At 50.7% G+C, this 18,210-nt stretch overlaps 2 protein-coding genes across 3 annotated transcripts in view; both read left to right on the plus strand.

The window, feature by feature from the left end:
- Positions 1-8,242, plus strand: part of LOC146855209 (uncharacterized) — a 28,076-nt gene extending 19,834 nt beyond the window's left edge. The window contains exon 2 of one of the 2 annotated variants that reach the window (XR_014981289.1): positions 8,021-8,242. Coding sequence is in view for 1 of the 2 variants with exons in the window: in XM_085652855.1 (XP_085508981.1) it covers positions 2,678-3,543 (866 nt within the window). In the remaining variant the exon portion in view is untranslated. Of the gene's footprint in view, positions 1-2,677; positions 3,555-8,020 lie in introns of those variants that run through there. The other variant, XM_085652855.1, reaches the window with a different exon arrangement.
- Positions 1-18,210, plus strand: part of LOC146855208 (glioma pathogenesis-related protein 1-like) — a 588,956-nt gene that overhangs the window by 485,117 nt on the left and 85,629 nt on the right. The gene's annotated exons all lie outside the window — the stretch shown is intronic.

Genomic DNA, 18,210 nt, shown 5'->3' on the forward strand with positions numbered 1-18,210 from the left:
CAGCACTTTATGTATGTAATGTAGGGACGATTATAGGTGAAAGGTTGGGATGTTACCCGGGCCTATATTGGGGTACCTATATGGAATATAACAGCATGCTTCTCTGTTTGTGCTGCTGTCTGGTTCTCATAGTTACTGGCAGTATTTAGTTATTTCTCACTCACTCTTCTTTGTTATTTTTTTGTTTTGTTGCGATGTCGTTTTTAGGTAACTAGCGTCTGTAAAGCAGGAGGTATTGCATTTTAAAGTTTCTAGTTAAAATAGCACCAAAAAGAGCAAACAGCAACAATATCTGGTCCCTTGTCATAAGTTCAGGGTTACCGCGATGGACGAGGGCCAGCTACAGGGACCCAGTTAAGCCCGCTGAACAAAAGTACTGGTTTCGGGGTGATGTGTGGATCGGAGGCAGTTGAAGAGATGCGTCAGTTCTGAGATTCAACGAGACTGCGATGCAAAATCCTGTGGCGTTGTCTTCAAAGATGCTGTCGATGGGGCTTTCGATGCAAAGTCTGGGCGTTGAGGATGCGGCATGCTGTCAGGGCGATGCGGCGGCTCTGGTGAGCGGTGTATCTGCAATGCGGAGTTTTGGGGGTGTTGTCGAGCTGCCATCATCAAGAGATGTGAGGACGTGGGAAGGATATGGTTGGCAATGCGCTGGTTCTGCAGATGCAAGGAGGATGTGGGTTTTCTGTGCCGGGCCCAATCCACGCAACAGCAGCGATGTGTCAGTTTTGCTAGAGGATGCCATGCTTAGCTGAGGAGATGCGTTGATTCAGTTAAAGAATTCGTCGCTCAGCAGACAAGATGCACCAGTTCTGCTGGTAAGCACCTTAAGCTCACTTCCAAGGGTCCAGAACTGGGGTGGCGCCACTTGACAGGCTAGGCTCACAGATGGCAGAGTCCAGGTGTTATGTCCCAGAGGCTTTAGATCAGGAGGCCAGCCAACTCGCCTTGGAGTCACTCAGGGTTCTGGGTTCAAGTGTTGGTTTTAGTAAGGAAATGTTTTGTACTGTGTTTTTATAAGAATTCAAATTGAATTGTTTAAAGAAATTTGACCAACACTGTGTAGATATATCCACTCATTTTAACTTAAGTTTATGTTTTGGTGATATTGATTGATTATTAGAGTGTGCGTATGGGAGTTGAGTCATTGATCTTGCCAAAGAGGGTTTTATTTTTTGACCTTGGTCTAATTGGTGCCTCACCTCTTTAGTACGAAAGGGCCCCTGTCTTTTATTGAGACTTATCTACAGACATCCATACTTTAATTTACAAAGTCACATCTAAATCCGCCACAATATAGTGTGACCACTAACTATAGTGATGCAAATACGTCTGTTGAAAAGAGACTACAAATGACCATCGTCTAGTCTAACCTGGATGCAGTCAAATTGATTAAATCTCAATGGGGCCAATTCACGGAACTAAATTAAGACAAAATCCTAAACTTACTACTTTTGATATTCACAGAAGTTAGGATTTTGTCTTAAGACAAACTTAAGACAGACTTAAGACAAACTTAAGACAAAATCCTAACTTCTGTGAATACCAAAAGTAGTAAGTTTAGGATTTTGTCTTAAATTAGTTCTGTGAATCGGGCCCAATGAAGCTAAGTCAGAAATTAACCCTACAGGGGGTGAACCCAGCTCAGTGAGCATTGCTCCACTAACAGCAGGCCCCAAATTAAGAAACAATGGGGTGGCATTTCGCTGTATTCTTTACTTTATCCCTATAATTAGTAATCTAATTCAAAGCATATTTTCCCAAGTAAAGATTATGAGGCCCATTAGGATGGCGGGCGGAAAAACACACCGACCGCCATGAAAGCGGAAAACAACCGCCCGCCGGCACCGTGGGAAAACCGGCAGCCAAATTAGGATTAACCGCCAAAATACTCCGACCGCGGCGGTACGAGGCCAAGAATAACCGCCCGTAGTGGGCGGAGATGGCCAAAATGCATCCACGGCGGTTGGAATCGCGGCGGAAAAACAACACCGCACCAGAAATTAGTATATCCCCGACGGTCCCGCGGCACTCACTCATTTTTCACAACTTAAATGGTGCCATATGACAACACCAGCCCTCTTGTTGCACAAAGAGGCATACCTACCCCATTGCCAAGCACAGTGTGCACACAGGTAAGCTAAGGAAACTGTCACCACAACCACCAAAGTGTGACACAACAATGCACAAGTAGAAGAAAACCAGGGCACAATCATGCACAGCAAGTAGTTACATGTGCATCACCATGGGGCAAGTTCAACAAGGATCATTCTAAACATATGAAAGCATGTGTGGTGGTACAAATCAAGATATGCACATGACAGGACAAAGGGATGAAGGAGATGACAATGGCCAGTCCATGGCCAGATGTGACTCCTGCTAGGTCAGACAAATAAACTATGAGTCCTCAATTAAACACATGTTGTGCCAGGCCATAGGTGGCAACAAGTACCTGTAAACCTCAATTGTGCACGGTTCGCATGGTATGCCTTGACACCTCGTACCATGGACAAGTAATGCTTGTACCACTGCATCATGTCAGGAAGCACAGTACTGCGCATAGTCAACAATGTGATGATTTGTCAATTGTGCAGTGTACAAAAAGTGAATGACACACAGCTAACACAAAGCCTGCCGGGTGCACTGCAATGACCATTTCACATCTGACCCACAGGTGACCAAGAACTCACTGCCGAGGACAACACCAGCAACCTGCAGAGCCACTCTCCACCCCCAGTACAAGGACTCTCGGATGTTGACTCCCAGGATTCCATGGACGATGAGCTTGAGGCCGGCCCATCTGGTGTGCCAGGGAGCAACAGGTCCCAGGACCCCATCACCCCCCCCACATCTGCGGCAACAACAACTCCACAGCAGACCTCTGCTGTCACAGCCTGTGCGGCCACCACCACCACCACCAGTGCTGCCTGCAACACCCTCCCTGTCCCAGAGGATGCCCAGCACACACCACCATTGGAGGAGGGCAGGGAGAGGATGCGGGAGCCCACAGTGGTGAGGCAACAGGTCCGTGGCAGCAGGGCAGGTGGGAGGGGCAGGGTCACCCAGGAACACCAGGAGGCTGGGACCCACTCCCTGGAACACATCACCAGAGTCCTAGGTGCATACGAACAGGCCCAGGGACGAACAGGCCGGTCGGACGATCTGTTGCACAAGCTCATCCTGCTGATGAGGTCCATCGACAGCAGCATGGGACAAATTGTGGACCTCTTGGGCCAGCAAGTGGCGGTACTGAGGGACAGGCCTGCGCCCCAGACAACACCTTCGCCTCCCTCTGGTGGGCTGCACAATGACAGTTCACCATCTTCCCCTGCGCCCACAGAGAGGGGTGAGTCCTCAGACCCCACTGGTCCTGCAGCAGGGCCCCCCTGCCAAACGACAAAGGGGCCGTCCCAAGAAGACCCTGGGAGTATCTGGAGGCCAAGCACCTGCCAGACGCCAGTCACGGAGCCAGCAATGATGGCAACCCTCTCCAGCACTGCATTGACTCTTTGGACTGTGCTTCCCCACACTGCCTTGTGAATGGCATCTGTCTGTTGGACTGGGTCACCACAGCAATGTGGTGACTACTCGACCATCTCATCTACCACGACTGTCTACTCACTGCTCCCCCCCAATGGAAATGTACACCCCCCTCGCATCTCACCATAGTAAAAAAAAATATCCTCACACACATGTTGTGTCTGCTCTGTCTTTATTGCAGGGTGTACAGTCTTCAACATGATCACAATGTACCAGGAGCATGGGCTGTATGTAGGCAAGGAGAAGTCGAAGGCACCTAGGGAAACACAACAGAACAACTGTCACTGGTCTGGGTGTGGTATCACAGACATCACACAAGCCCTAACACCAGGATAACCCAACATGCACATGTGACAAGGGCCACCAAGTGTCAACATATACGTCCCGTTGATGATCCCAAATGACATGTCCTAGAAATATTTCCAACCACCACTGAGTCTACAACTGGCTGATGCTACAATTCTCACATGCCCCTTCACGACAACAGCAATATCATCAGACAATGGGTATGTTGCACATTGACACCCACTGTCAAGTGAAGTAGCGGGTGATGAGCTGTTCACGCAGGTCAACACCTTCCTCCTCTCCACTGTCCTTATCATTGGACACGGCGTGGTTTGCAGGCTGGGGCCTTGGGTCCTCACCATCATCCAGGAGCAGGAGAATCTCCTTGCGAATGGCTAGGTTGTGGAGCATGCAGCATGCCACAACAATCTGACACAACTTCCCGGGCGAGTATGCCAGTGCACCTCCGATCTTGTCCAGGCACCGGAAACGTGACTTGAGCAGTCCAAAAGTATGCTCCACCACACGACGTGTCCTCCCATGGGCCTCATTGTAGCAGACTTCAGCCGGGGACCTGGGATTCCGCAGTGGGCTCAGCAACCAGGGATGGTTGGGATATGCAGAGTCACCTAGGTATAACAAACACATATAGACATTGCAACGTCACAGAGTCTCAGGGCAACAGGTCTCACACACAGCACGCCACACGACTAGGCATACTCACCCACAATCCATGCACGCTCTGGAAGAAGACTAGCTATCATCTGGGGCACTATGCTGTTCCGCAGGATGTAGGAGTCGTGGGTCAAGCCTGGGAATTTGGCACACACCTGCGAGATGGTCATATCTGCCAGGACCACCACCTGCACATTGATGGAGTGGTAATGCTTGCAATTGCAGTAAATGTGCCCACTTGCCTGTGGTGGCACAAGACCGACATGGGTGCAGTCAATGGCCCCACCAACATTGGGGATGTGTCCAAGGGGATAGAAGTCACCCTTCACAGCTGGCAATTCAGCAATCCGGGGAAATGGATGTATCTGTCCTTGTATAGCATCATGGCGGACAGTACATCACACAGCACCATGCTGAACATCGGTTGTGACATCCCACCAGCGCTGGCCACAGTCTCCTGGAACGATCCAGTGGCAAAAAAATGCAGGGCTGCCATCACCTTATAAGTAGGGGTGAAAGCTGTTGGATATGTCCTGCGTGGCTGCAGGTGGGGCTCCAACAGATCACAAAGGGTTTTCAGGGTGGCTCTGTCTTGGCGGCATTTCCGTATGATCGCAACATCCTCCATGTCCTCCAGCACCGTCAAGTGACGAGTCAAATTTGTCCTCCTCCTATTGGAGATGATAGTGGACACATGTCAATGCAATACATCATGAGATGTGCACAGCATATCACGTCCTGAATGACACAACGACAACAATGACTGACATCTATAGTGACTAACTGACCAGCTTACATGAAGCGACACCTTCAGCTACACAAAGGGCACACATGTCAACTTACACAAGACAAGTACCTCAAACACCACCTTTGGCAATGTGAATGCACATAGGGATATGGCCACAATACTCATGTGCACGCCTGGCAGTCTAGCATCCGGCATATGTGTAACTAATCAAAACCACTGTCTCATACCTAGCTGCTGTACCGGTCACACTTTAATGCATCATTACAACCTGGCACCCATTCACAACACAATGACCACAGTTGGCGCTGGAATGATGAGTATGTTCATGAGCAGACATGAGAGGGAATGCTAAATAGATCAACATTCATCGCATTGCTGTGATTGTCACTGGACCTCAACACATTGACATGTGTACACATTGTACAGTCCAGGACTACACTGTCTTGCCTACACCAACATCAAGTCCTTAAGTGGCATGTGAGTGGGTACAGGCAAATCTACGTTACAAACACGCAAACATGGCATGTGTAGCCATCAGTGGAGTAAATTGAACATTGGCATTGTGTGCACAATGATGTGCCATTGAACATGTTGGTACTGTGCACTGTTGGTGTTTTGACAGATGGCCATCGCCATTGTATGGCACCCATATCATGGTAGCTACCGCCTGGCACCGGCGGTGTGTCACCAGCACCCCCATTCACACAAGTGCATTAGTCATTAGCATGGAGACATGTGGAAATGGCGGTTGTCATGCTCTGCCACCAGAATGGCGGTGCCTCGTGTCAATGCATGGCACCCATATCGCAGTAGCTACCACCTGGCACCGGCGGTGTGTCACCAGCACCCCCATATACACAAGTGCGGTAGCCATAGGCATGGAGACATGTGGAAATGGCGGTTGGCATGCTCCACTGCCAGAATGGCAGTGCCTCGTGTCAATGCATGGCACCCATATCGCGGTAGCTACCGCCTGGCACCGGCGGTGTGTCACCAACACCCCCATTCACACAAGTGCGGTAGTCATAGGCATGGAGACATATGGAAATGGCGGTTGGCACGCTCCGCCGCCAGAATGGCAGTGCCTCGTGTCAATGCATGGCACCCATATCGTGGTAGCTACCGCCTGGCACCGGGGGTGTGTCACCAGCACCCCCATTCACACAAGTGCAGGTAGTCATAGGCATGGAGACTTGTGGAAATGGCGGTTGGCATGCACCCGCCACTAAAATCGCTGTAGCGCACACCGGGCCCCTGCGGTGTTTCAGCGCCATGGAGCACGCCCTAGAGCCAATGCGAAGCTCCATAGCGGTGACATGATGCAATTTTGAAGATCGCGGTAGGCGTACTCCACCACCGCAGAGGCGGTCATTGGATACATTTGAAAGAGGCAGACCTGGACCACCAATTGCTGCAGCTTGGCACCTTTGAAATTACCCCAGGGGGCTATATATGTGGAAGTGAGCCTCACATTGCCACTGCTCACAGAGCCTGCTGCCTGAGACCCCTCACCTGCTGCTGCCTCCAGGGACTGCTGCCTGAGACCCCTCACCTGCTGCTGCCTCCAGGGACTGCTGCCTGAGACCCCTCACCTTCTGCTGTCTCCAGGGACTGCTGCCTGAGACCCCTCACCTGCTGCTGCCTCCAGGGACTGCTGCCTGGGATCCCTCATCTGCTGCTGCCTCCAGGGACTGCTGCCTGAGACCCCTCACCTTCTGCTGCCTCCAGGGACTGCTGCCTGGGAACCCTTGTCACCAAAATCCCCTGCTGTTGTCTCACATCCACAGTGATGGCAAGGACAGAGAAGATCCGTGCCAGTCCCTTCACGAGCGAGGAGCTGGAGGTCCTGGTGGACGAGGTGCTCACACAGTACCCAAGGCTATATGGTGCCCCAAATGTCGTGGTAAGTCTGCAACAGTGGTGTGGTAGTGCAGGGGGGGGGGGGCAAACATGTAGTTGGACTGATGCAGTATATGGGAGTGTGGGGTAGTGTCATGCACTGCCTGACATGCTGTCTCCAGTGGGAGGCTGTGTGTGCCCAATGCCACAGCTTTCCCTCCCTGCACATGTATGTATGAGTGAACTGTGTTGTGTTGTCAGCCATACAGTGACATAGAAGGTTGTTCATGCTGTAGTCAGGACAGTGATTGCTTGGCTGGATGGCTGTGTGTGCCCCTGTAGTCCATTTCAGTGTGAGCCCAGCTGGCCTGCACAGTCCCCGCCTACAAAGACAAGGACAACTCACTCAACTTACATAGTATGACATCAGTCTTGTCACATAACACCCCAGCTATGGTCCATCTCAGCACTGTGGTTTGCACACAACTGCCCATGTGATTGACATTTTGTATTTGTGATATCATGTCCATCCATGTGACCACCATGACACATTCAAATATTCACAAGACAGGGACATTGATGGCTGTGCAGTCTTGGACACAGTGAGTCCACCCCCAAACACAGGTTGACATGTGATGTATGTGTTGCTCAAGCAAACAATGGACTGGAGATGTGGGCAGGCTATATGGGTGGTTCAGTGCTGGCATCCTGCATGTGTGTGAGATGTGCAGGGACTGTGTTCCCCCTCACGCCTGAATGCTTTAACATCAGCTTTTCCCATGCAGGGGTCCAATGTGGGCTGTACTATAGTCTCTGATTGACCTATCGTTGGATATGGGATGATGTTGTATCTTGCTGTCATACTGATAGATGTCGGTACATGGCACTGTGTCCCTGATCATTTCTCCCTCTTGTCTCCCATACCTGCAGCTCAAGGTACACCAGCGTAAGGCCGTGTGGAGGGCCATTGCAGTGAAGGTGCGAGCCCTGGGGGTCTCAAACCGACGGCGCACCCACTGCCACAAGAGATGGGACGACATCAGCCGGCTGGCAAAGAATGTGGCGGAGATGACCCTGGGACTGCTTCCTCGCACTGGGCGTCTGGCACGGCGCAGCATGACACCACTAATGGGGCACATCTTGGCGGTGACACAGCCTTAGCTGGATGCATGTTTGAAGGAGCATCAGCAGCAAGCCAGGGGGTGAGCATTTGGGGAGTCTGACTTTGGCTGGGAGAGGCTGCATGTGTACAGAGCCTTTGCCAGCGCTGGCCTCTGTGATGTTGGTAGTGTGATGCTGTGGCATGTAAGTGGCTGCTGGCCTGTGTGCCTGTGGCATGCATTTGCCCTACCTGTACTTGCAAAGTTGATTTGGATGCTGTGCCTTCACATTAAATTCTGAGTTGTGCTCTTCAGGTTTCTTCTGCATTGGTGTAGTCTTGGGAATCCCATGGGAGGGAACGACAGTGTGCCCAATCTGACTGTGCGTACATCAATGCTTCCATTGTATGCACCCATATTGGGGAGGGCTAGACATCTTACAGCAATGTGCAGCATTCTATTTTCCCCAAGGTACGACATGGTGGGTGGCATGGGCTAATGTCCATTGTGGACTGTCATGTTGTAGTCTGGGTCTGTGTTGTCCCCTCATGTTCCATCCAGTTCTGTCATTGGCAACAAGTACTGTGCCCCCATCATGTCCCTATGTGTGCTCAGAACTAGTTGTGTGTCTGTTTGAACAGAGCCACAAGCAGGGTGTTGTGCTGTGTGGTCATCACAGCTCACTCATGCCTGAGTTTCCAGTTTCCACGCACTGCTTGAGTCTATGTAGTGAGTTGGCATGATGTGATTGCACAGGGAGGTGTGCAACATGTAGATTTGCTCTACTTTTGTTGTGCATTGCTTGCATATGTTTGTTCTGTTTTTGCCACTGACCTGACCCTACATCTCTCTCTCCCATGCAGCATCACCTGTGGTTACAGAGGGACAGGAGACGGATACCAGTGGGGGTGAAACTAGCACCACAGCTGCCCAGGAACCCAGTGACACAGATGTCACCAGCGCATCAGTGGGGGACAGGAGTCTGCTGGAGGAGTCCCAGCCTGAGACGCAAAGCACCACATCATCCAATGCCAGCGGGGATGCATCCATGTTGGAGGGCACAGGGAACGGGGACTCTGCATCGACTTCCACCACACAGCAGCCATTGCCCACCCTCCCAGCCACTTCCTCTGCTGTTGCCCGTGTCCGCCTCAGTAAGAAGGGAAGATTGTCCTTCACCCCTGGCACCGCTGCCCCTGCCCCCCCTGCTGCCATCAGTGCTGAGTCTGTGGACCTTTTGCGCCAGCTGTGTGTAGGCCAGACAGCTCCCCTCAATGCCTTCATTGACCACGACAAGAAAGTGGCCCAGGTGGTTGCTTTCATGGAGGGCATACATTCCGACGTGGGTGGCCTGCACCGGACAGTCCAGGCTTTGTCATCAACAGTGACGTCTGCCCTGCAACAGGTACATTCTCACCGTCCAGCTCCAGTCCCTTTGTCCCCTCCTCGGGCAGTGGCCACGTCTGACGATAGTGACCACGGTCCACATACATCAAAGTCACGATACAGCACACGGAAGACACAGCAGCAGCAACCCAAACGGTCCCATGTGCAGACATAATCCCCACAGAAGAACAAAGGCACCCCAGAGCGCAGGGAGAAAAGCCCGTCAGGCAACACCAGTGGACAATTAGCAAAGCAGCAGACCTCAGGCACACATGCCTCAGTGGCATCCCCATCCAAGGACTCTCCTGCCCCTAAAGCATCTCGCAAAGATAATCGTACAGTGTCTGTGCCCACCAAAGAGGTGGTGCATGCCAAGGGTACACCTAGGAAGGGCTCCAAGGCAGTATCACCAACCACCTCAACTCCCATTCCAAGCCCAGTGAAGCAGGCGCCGGAGGGCATTGTAGGGTAACACCTAGTAAACAGGGGAAGGGGGGGCAGAGGCGAAGCAAGGCAAAGCGTTCCGCTGGGTCCAGCCCATCACCAGATGGGCTGCCAGCGCCTGCACCTGCTGCAGCAGTGTTGGTGTGTGTGCCTGTTGTGCCCACACCACTTCCTATTGATCCCAAGTCAGGCAAGCCATTTAGGATCCCAAAGAAGTGGAAGGGCACCCCTCCACAATCTCACAGCGTGACTCCCGTCTGCATGACTCCACTTCCACGTGCCACTACACCACCTGGTCCAAACAGGCCTCCAGCTTGCCAAGCCACTGATAGCTCTACCTCAGCTGTTCCGCTCTCTCCCCCTTTAAGTGCCCCGACAGTCCCCGAGACACAGCCAGCTCCCAGTCCGCCTGACAGCCAAGTCTGAATGGCAGTCACCCTCACACACCTGTGTCTCACACAGGTGGGCCTGTACTGCACATTGTTGCAGCCTAACTGTGTTGCTGACCATGGAAAGGTACAGTCGCACACATTCCCTGTGCAGCTTCTCATGGACTCAGTCTGCAGTTTGTCATGCCCACTGACCTTGCCGTTCACTGCTGTGTTGGACCTTTCCCTGTGCAGCTTCTCATGGACTCAGTCTGCAGTTTGTCATGCCCACTGGTCTTGCCGTTCACTGCTGTGTTGGACCCTTGCGCGTGCAGCTTCTCATGGACATACTCTGCACTCTGCCCTGGCCACTGGCCTTGCTGTCTTGCCCTTGCCTGTGCAGCTTCTCATGGACATGCTATGCACTCTGCCCTGGCCACTGGCCTTGTTGTTCCCTGCTGTTTTGCCCTTGCCTGTGCAGCTTCTCATGGACATGCTCTGCACTCTGCCCTGGCCACTGGCCTTGTTGTTCACTGCTGTTTTGCCCTTGCCTGTGCAGCTTCTCATGAACATGCTCTGCATTTTGTGCCTTACTCTTCTCTTCTCATGGTGCCTATCTGTGCAGCTTCTCATGGACATACTCTGCACTCTGCCCTGGCCACTGGCCTTGTTGTTCACTGCTGCTTTGCCCTTGCCTGTGCAGGTTCTCATGGACATACTCTGCACTCTGCCCTGGCCACTGGCCCTGCTGTCTTGCCCTTGCCTGTGCAGCTTATCATGGACATGCTCTGCACTCTGCCCTGGCCACTGCCCTTGTTGTTCACTGTTGTTTTCCCTTGCCTGTGTAGCTTCTCGTGGACATACTCTGCACTCTGCCCTGGCCACTGGCCCTGCTGTGTTGCCCTTGCCTGTGCAGCTTCTCATGGACATACTCTGCACTCTGCCCTGGCCACTGGCCTTGCTGTTTTACCCTTGCCTGTGCAGCTTCTGATGGAAATGCTCTGCAACATCAAGTTGATATTTTTATCCTGTTATCTAATGAGAAACCTGACGTACTTCTACTCACAGAAACCTGGCTGACCACAGATTCTCTCCCTGACATTCTGGCAGCCCTCCCCCAGACTATTATATTCTTCATGCCGACCGTATCGGCAATCGTCCTGGGGGTGGGGTGGCAGCCATTATATCTAAACGCCTTAATTTTACCGCCATTCCCCCCCTCTCCCTCCCGGAAGTAGACAATTTAATTATTAGTCTGAAAACCAACGCAGGAGTCTTAATACTTCTCCTCCTATACCGACCCCCACACTCCATGCCGTCCTTTGCTATCGCCCTGACCGAACAGCTTTCCGACCTACTGACATCGTATCCCAGGCTAGCTCTCTTTGGCGACCTCAATTACTGGTTCAATGATGTCAATGCGGGGCCACATGCCACAGCACTTTTTGAAGCCCTTCATAGCCTTAATCTGACCCAACAAATTTCCTCGCCCACTCAGATCAAGGGCCACATCCTGGATCAAATCTGGACCCAAAACATAGCACTTCCCCAACCATCTGTGTCCCCCTGCGTTTGGTCAGACCACCATCTAATCGACTCCACTCTCACTGTCACTGGCTGGACTCCCGCCCCTTTGCTGGCTGGTGGTCTCTCTCGCAAATGGAATTCCTATGACTCCCAAGGCTTTTTTACGACCTTAGCCAATACCCGCCCAGCCTTTAACACCTCCGCCAAGATTGACACGTTGGAAAGTGATATCGGTACTTGGCTAATGTCGGCTAGCGACGAATTTGCCCCTTTTACCAAGTTACCCCGTACCAGACATCACAACTCTCATAGACGGTTCTCGGGCGAACTTAAGAAGCATAAACTGAGGGTGCGCCAGCTGGAACGGACTTGGAGACGCAATTACTCGGAGCCAGACAGATTACTCTACACTACAGCCCGCAGAGATTACAAACACGCAATATCTTCAGCCAAATCGGAAAATTTTTCTACCAGAATCCTCTCTGCGAACAACAAATCAAAGGAGGTCTTCAAAATCATGAATGAACTCACCTCAGATGATAGAACTCTCCCGGGTCAGATCCCTACTCAAGAGACCTGTAATGCCCTCAATCTTTTCTTTGTCGAGAAAATCAATAAAATTAAGGACTCCATTCCCCCCCTCCCTCCGATACTTTCCCCAGTCTTCCCGTCAAACAATTCATCTACTTTCACTCACCTTCCCATCCTCAACTCCAATTCCCTAGCCGATCTTGCAATCCGGGTAAAATCAGGCTCTCCCAACGACTGCTGCCCCCCTTCGATCCTGCGGGACATCTGCCTTAAACTACCTGACTGCATTTTACCACTATTGAATGCCTCCCTCAGCACCGGTAGCGTCCCCAGTTCCTTCAAAGAGGCCATTCTGGTGCCGGTCTTGAAGAAACCTGGTCTGGACCCGGCGGAACATTCCAACTACCGCCCTATATCGCTTCTACCTTACTTTTCCAAACTACTCGAGCACCACGTTACCCGGTGCTTCTCCAACTTCATTGAGACCTCCGGTTACCTGGAGCCCAATCAAGCCGGCTTCAGGCCAGCCCACTCCACCGAGGCTGTTATCTTAGCAGTTCTGGACACACTGAGGCGGAACGCTGACACAGGGATCCCCCAGGCCCTCGTACTCCTGGACCTGTCCGCCGCGTTCGACACGGTTGATCATAACATCCTTCTTCACCGTGTCGAGCAGGCGGGCATCCAGGGTCCGGCCCTCAATTGGACTCAGTCCTTCCTAATCGGCAGAACGCAAGCCGTCCACTTGGGTCCTTACACTGCGCCTAAAACCCCTACTATCTGTGGGGTCCCTCAGGGCTCCGCCTTGTCACCCTTGCTGTTCAACCTCTACCTCCGTCCCCTAATCCGTTCGCTCCGTAGCTGGGACATCACAGTGTATAATTACGCCGATGACTTGCAGATCATCTTTCCACTCGATTCTCCGGACGCTGTAAATAACTTCCATTCCATCATGATACACATCCAGGAGTGGATGGACCACAATCAGTTAAAACTAAATCCCGGCAAAACGGAGCTTCTCCTCCCTGGTTCCAGCCTCTCCCATTGGGGTCCACAGTTCTGGCCTAATAACTTTGGCCCTCCCCCGGTCCCTATGAAATCAGTAAAAAGCTTAGGGGTGACCATTGACACTGAACTTTCCCTCAGACCTCATGTGGGCGCTGTGATCTCTTCATGCATGTTCCAGCTTCGTAAAATCCGCAAAGTCAGCCATCTACTACCACTAGCTGCTTTGATCCAGGTAGTCATCTCCCTGGTACTATCCCGCTTGGACTTCTCTAACTCCTTGTACTACGGTCTCCCGAAATCCCTGCTGCATCGTCTTCAGGTCGTACAGAATCAAGCAGCCCGTCTTATCCATAACACCCCCAAATGGCAGTCGGCCAAACCTCTGCTATACAAACTGCACTGGTTACCCATAGAACAAAGGGCGGCCTTCAAGCTGGCCTGCCTCACGTTCAAATCCCTTCACTGCCCCAGGCCTGCTTTTTTGACGACTCTCATCAACCCTCACCGCCCTACGCGCAATCTTCGCTCAGCCCTCCTTAACCTGCTCGCTGCCCCTAAAATCAAAACCAACAAATTTGGCGGCCGCCGGTTTGCCTACCTCGCCCCCAAATTTTGGAACCTTCTTCCCCTCCCCATTAAATCTAGTAGCTCTCTTCTTCACTTCAGAAAACTGCTCAAAACCATCCTCTTCACTTTACCCTGCTAGTCCCTACCGCTCCTGACCCACAGACTCCCCTCAGTCTTTTAGCGCCAGGAAACCTTTGGTGTCAGTGCGCTCTATAAATCTCACTTAACATAACATAACAGAACTCTGCCCTGGCCACTGGCCCTGCTGTTTTGCCCTTGCCTGTGCAGCTTCTCATGGACATACTCTGCACTCTGCCCTGGCCACTGGCCTTGTTGTATTGCCCTTGCCTGTGCAGCTTCTCATGGACATGCGCTGTACTCTGCCCTGGCCACTGGCCTTGTTGTTCACTACTGTTTTGCCCTTGCCCGTGCAGCTTCTCATGGACATACTCTGCACTCTGCCCTGGCCACTGGCCCTGTTGTTTTGCCCTTGCCTGTGCAGCGTCTCATTGACATACTCTGCACTCTGCCCTGGCCACTGGCCTTGCTGTTTTGCCCTTGCCTGTGCAGCTTCTCATGGACATGCTCTGCACTCTGCCCTGGCCACTGGCTTTGTTGTTCACTGCTGTTTTGCCCTTGCCTGTGGAGATTCTCATAGACATGCTCTGCACTCTGCCCTGGCCACTGGCCTTGTTGTTCACTGCTGTTTTGCCCTTGCCTGTGCAGCTTCTCATGGACATGCTCTGCATTTTGTGCCTTACTCTTCTCTTCTCATGGTGCCTATCTGTGCAATTTGTGAATAAAGACAGTTGCTCCAGTTATCTATTTTGTCAGTGTCCTTACTGAATAATGTTCTTTTGCTGTGTGTAAATGCTTTACTGTGCCACATGGTCTGTGTGGCACTTCAACATGGTCAATGTTTGGGCTCACTTGCTCTCTTTTTTCCAGGGGTGACAGGGTCTTCAGTTCTTCTTGTTATAGATACTTGTGGTGGCAATGGTGTCAATTTCAAATGGTTAGCAGTAGTCATTAACTTGATTAGTTCATGTTGGCTCTATTGTACACATGTCAGGTTGGGGGGCACTGCCAGCACAGGGTGGGTTTCTGCACATAGTATTGCAGGCAGGCTGTGCAGGGTCATCATGTGTGTGTTCTTCCTATATGTGTGACCAGTGGTGTATGTGTGTGGTCATCCTGTGATGGCCAGTAACCCTAGGCCCATGGCTTACTTTCCATGTGTGCTCTTGGATGGCCAGGTAGTGTGCAGTGTGAAGGGGGTGAGTTTGTGGGGAGTGTTGATGTGTACATGCCTATGCAATGTCAACTACACACATGTGTCACCCAGGAGTTGTGTGCCTGTTGTGTTGATTGTTCATCCCTGTGGATGTGGTTGTATGCCCATGTGTGAGTTGTATGTTGTGCAGTGTGTCGGTGTGTCCTTGCAGTTCTGTCTGACTCCTACTTGTTGTTTTTGTCACTTGGGAGTATGCAGAGGGCGTTACTGGCAATTCAGTGTTGTGTTTTGTTGCACATCTATGTGTCTGATGGCTGTTTGTGGAGTCTGTGCAGACCTGCTGCTCCACACTGCCATTATGGTTGTGTTTTCTCATGCCTTGCTGTCCTATGGTGCCTTCGTGCCTCCAGTGTGGCATGTTGTGTGTGTTTTCATGCCATCCCCCATCTGTGCTTCAGCTGCCTACCCATTGTGGGTCTGCACTCACTCTCTTTGTGTATGGTACACTCCTGCCATGTCCCCTACTGACATGCAGTACACTTATCTTTGGTGTGAGCTGTCCCCTTAGTTTGTATGTGTGTGTGCCTCCCCATGACTTCATTTGTGCTACTGTGCTTTGTGGTGCAGTTCTTTTTCCAGGGTCAATGTGTCACTCAGTGAATTTCCCCAATGGGTCATGTGTGATGTTCTGGTGCTGTTTATCAGTCATGGTTGCTGCTATGCAGTTCAACTGTGTGTGCTGCCTAGTCCTGTGGTCAAGTTGTTTCCACATTTGTGTCTCAGACTTGTGAATCTATTGGGTGTTATGTTGGATGTATGTGTGTTGTTTGTGTTATTGCTTCACTTCCTGGGTGTGCTGTTGTCTTTATGCTGTACTGTATGGTGTTGTGTGGGTTGTTGTTCTGTCACTGATGTCTGTGTGTGTCTGGTATGCTTGGTGTGCACACACAGCTTGTTGTGCATGCCGTACTGTGTGTGTATGTTGCCTTGTGATTGCCTGGTGTGCATCCCCTGATGTCGTGCTATGTTTGCTATGTGATTGTTTTGCCTGTGCATCTGTTGTTTGTTTGCTGTGACTGTGTTGTTCTGTGATGGTGCACTTCTTGTGTGTGTTGTGGTATGCTGTCTGTGCATTGTTCCTAAGCGAGGTTGTGCACTCCTGTTGTGTCTGTGATCCCATTGCCTTTCCCCAGTTTAGCTGCACAGGGCATGTCTGTTGTTGTTGTTGCGGCTCTCTGTGTGGTTCTGTTGGGTTATGTGTTTGTCTGTTGTATTTGTTTCCACATTTGTGGTGGCATCCCTGTGTGGGTTTGTGTTACTATCCTTGTGGGGACTTGGGTGTGATAACACACTCACGCTGTGGGGACTTGATTGCACTGTGGGGACTTGAACCCAAGTCCCCACAAGGCAATGTCTTCTAAATGACAAAAAATGACTTCAGGAACATCTGTGTCAATTTTGACAACTTTTTAAAAAAGTGTCTTGTGGGGACCTGTGTTTCATCAAGTGTGTTTATATTTTTGCTCAGGTTTGCCCCTGTAGACAGGAGGCGGTACTGCAGCCTTAAACACACTTTGCATTTAAACACACTTTGCTTACTGAAAACACATACTGGCAGCAGGAAGGACAGACTCTTGAGGGAAAAGCGGCATACTCCTGTGTTTATACCAATATTTTTCATGCAAATTAACCATTTCTTTATTTATTGAAATAAAATGTTATTTTACATAAAGCTATTGAATTTAGATTTTTGTGTCTGAAAATTGTTAGTGGTTTTATAAAAGCAATTTGCGCCAGTTTATGAGCAGTTAAACAATTGCAAGTGTTACACAATGTATGTTTTTAAAGGTGCAGCAAAAGTGAATGAGTACACATTGTTTCATTTGTACTTAAATAACCACAGCTTGGTTGTGAGCCTGCGCAGACTGAAAGGGTTACATGTCTCTCAACTCCCTTCATAAACTGAACATTTGGAGTTACTATTCTTTGTTTTTTAAGCTGTTCACATCTTCAGTAGTGTGCACTAGAAATGGGGATGTGTGAGGAAAGACAATTTACATGGCTGGGAATAGGAACACATAAGGGGCAACAAAGGAGAAATCTAAGAAAGGAGAATGTGGGAAGTCTGGAGCATGTGAAGTGAGGAGGTAAGAGGGAGAGAACATGGGAAATTGACACCACTAGCCAAGAGGAGAGAGGAAATGCAAAGATCAGAAGAAGGAAAGGAGTAGAAGGGCTAAGGTGGAATAAATGAGAAGAGAGAAAATTAGCGCAGTTCACATATCTATTGCACCAGTCTGCACACTATTAGGCCGAACAGTAATGTTGAATAGCACTACACAGTGTATCATTAGGGTTCCATTAGAATATATAGATGTTAGGTTCATATCAAACTGAACTAAAGGTATGTTCAAAACATTAGTAACTCTATCACACACACAGATACATTTCTGGATGCTCTGGGCGAGGTGCATACCCGCCGTACAGTGAATCTTCCTAAGTGTGCGGGCAGATCTCGGGTGCTTCTGGGTTCAGGTGGTTGAGTTTATGCTCTGCTTTCACGGGTCGCAATCAGCTATGCTTCATTGTTGATCACTATTCCAGGGCAATGACCCTCTCTCCTCGCCACAACTCCCTCCTGGCATATAGTGGCTGCAAACAGAGGCACACGGGGCAACAGCCCTTCAAAGTCTGATTACTGCACAGGGTGATGGCCCTCTTCTGTCACAGTGATGCACCAGGGTGATGGCCCTTAATTGTCACAGCAGCTGCACCTGGCATATGGGGATCATGAACAGCAGAACATAGGCAGACAGCCCCTCCAGGTGCACAGGGCGATGCACTAGAGTGGCTCAGGAGGAAAGTAGAGTGTGAGTCTCAGACCTAGGTGCTACAGATATTCACAAAGCCTGTGTGGTGGGGAGATGTCTACCACTGCAGCATTCCTTAATTCTA

This window comes from Triturus cristatus, chromosome 4_1 (genome assembly GCF_964204655.1).
Source record: "Triturus cristatus chromosome 4_1, aTriCri1.1, whole genome shotgun sequence".
Taxonomy (NCBI): domain Eukaryota; kingdom Metazoa; phylum Chordata; class Amphibia; order Caudata; family Salamandridae; genus Triturus; species Triturus cristatus.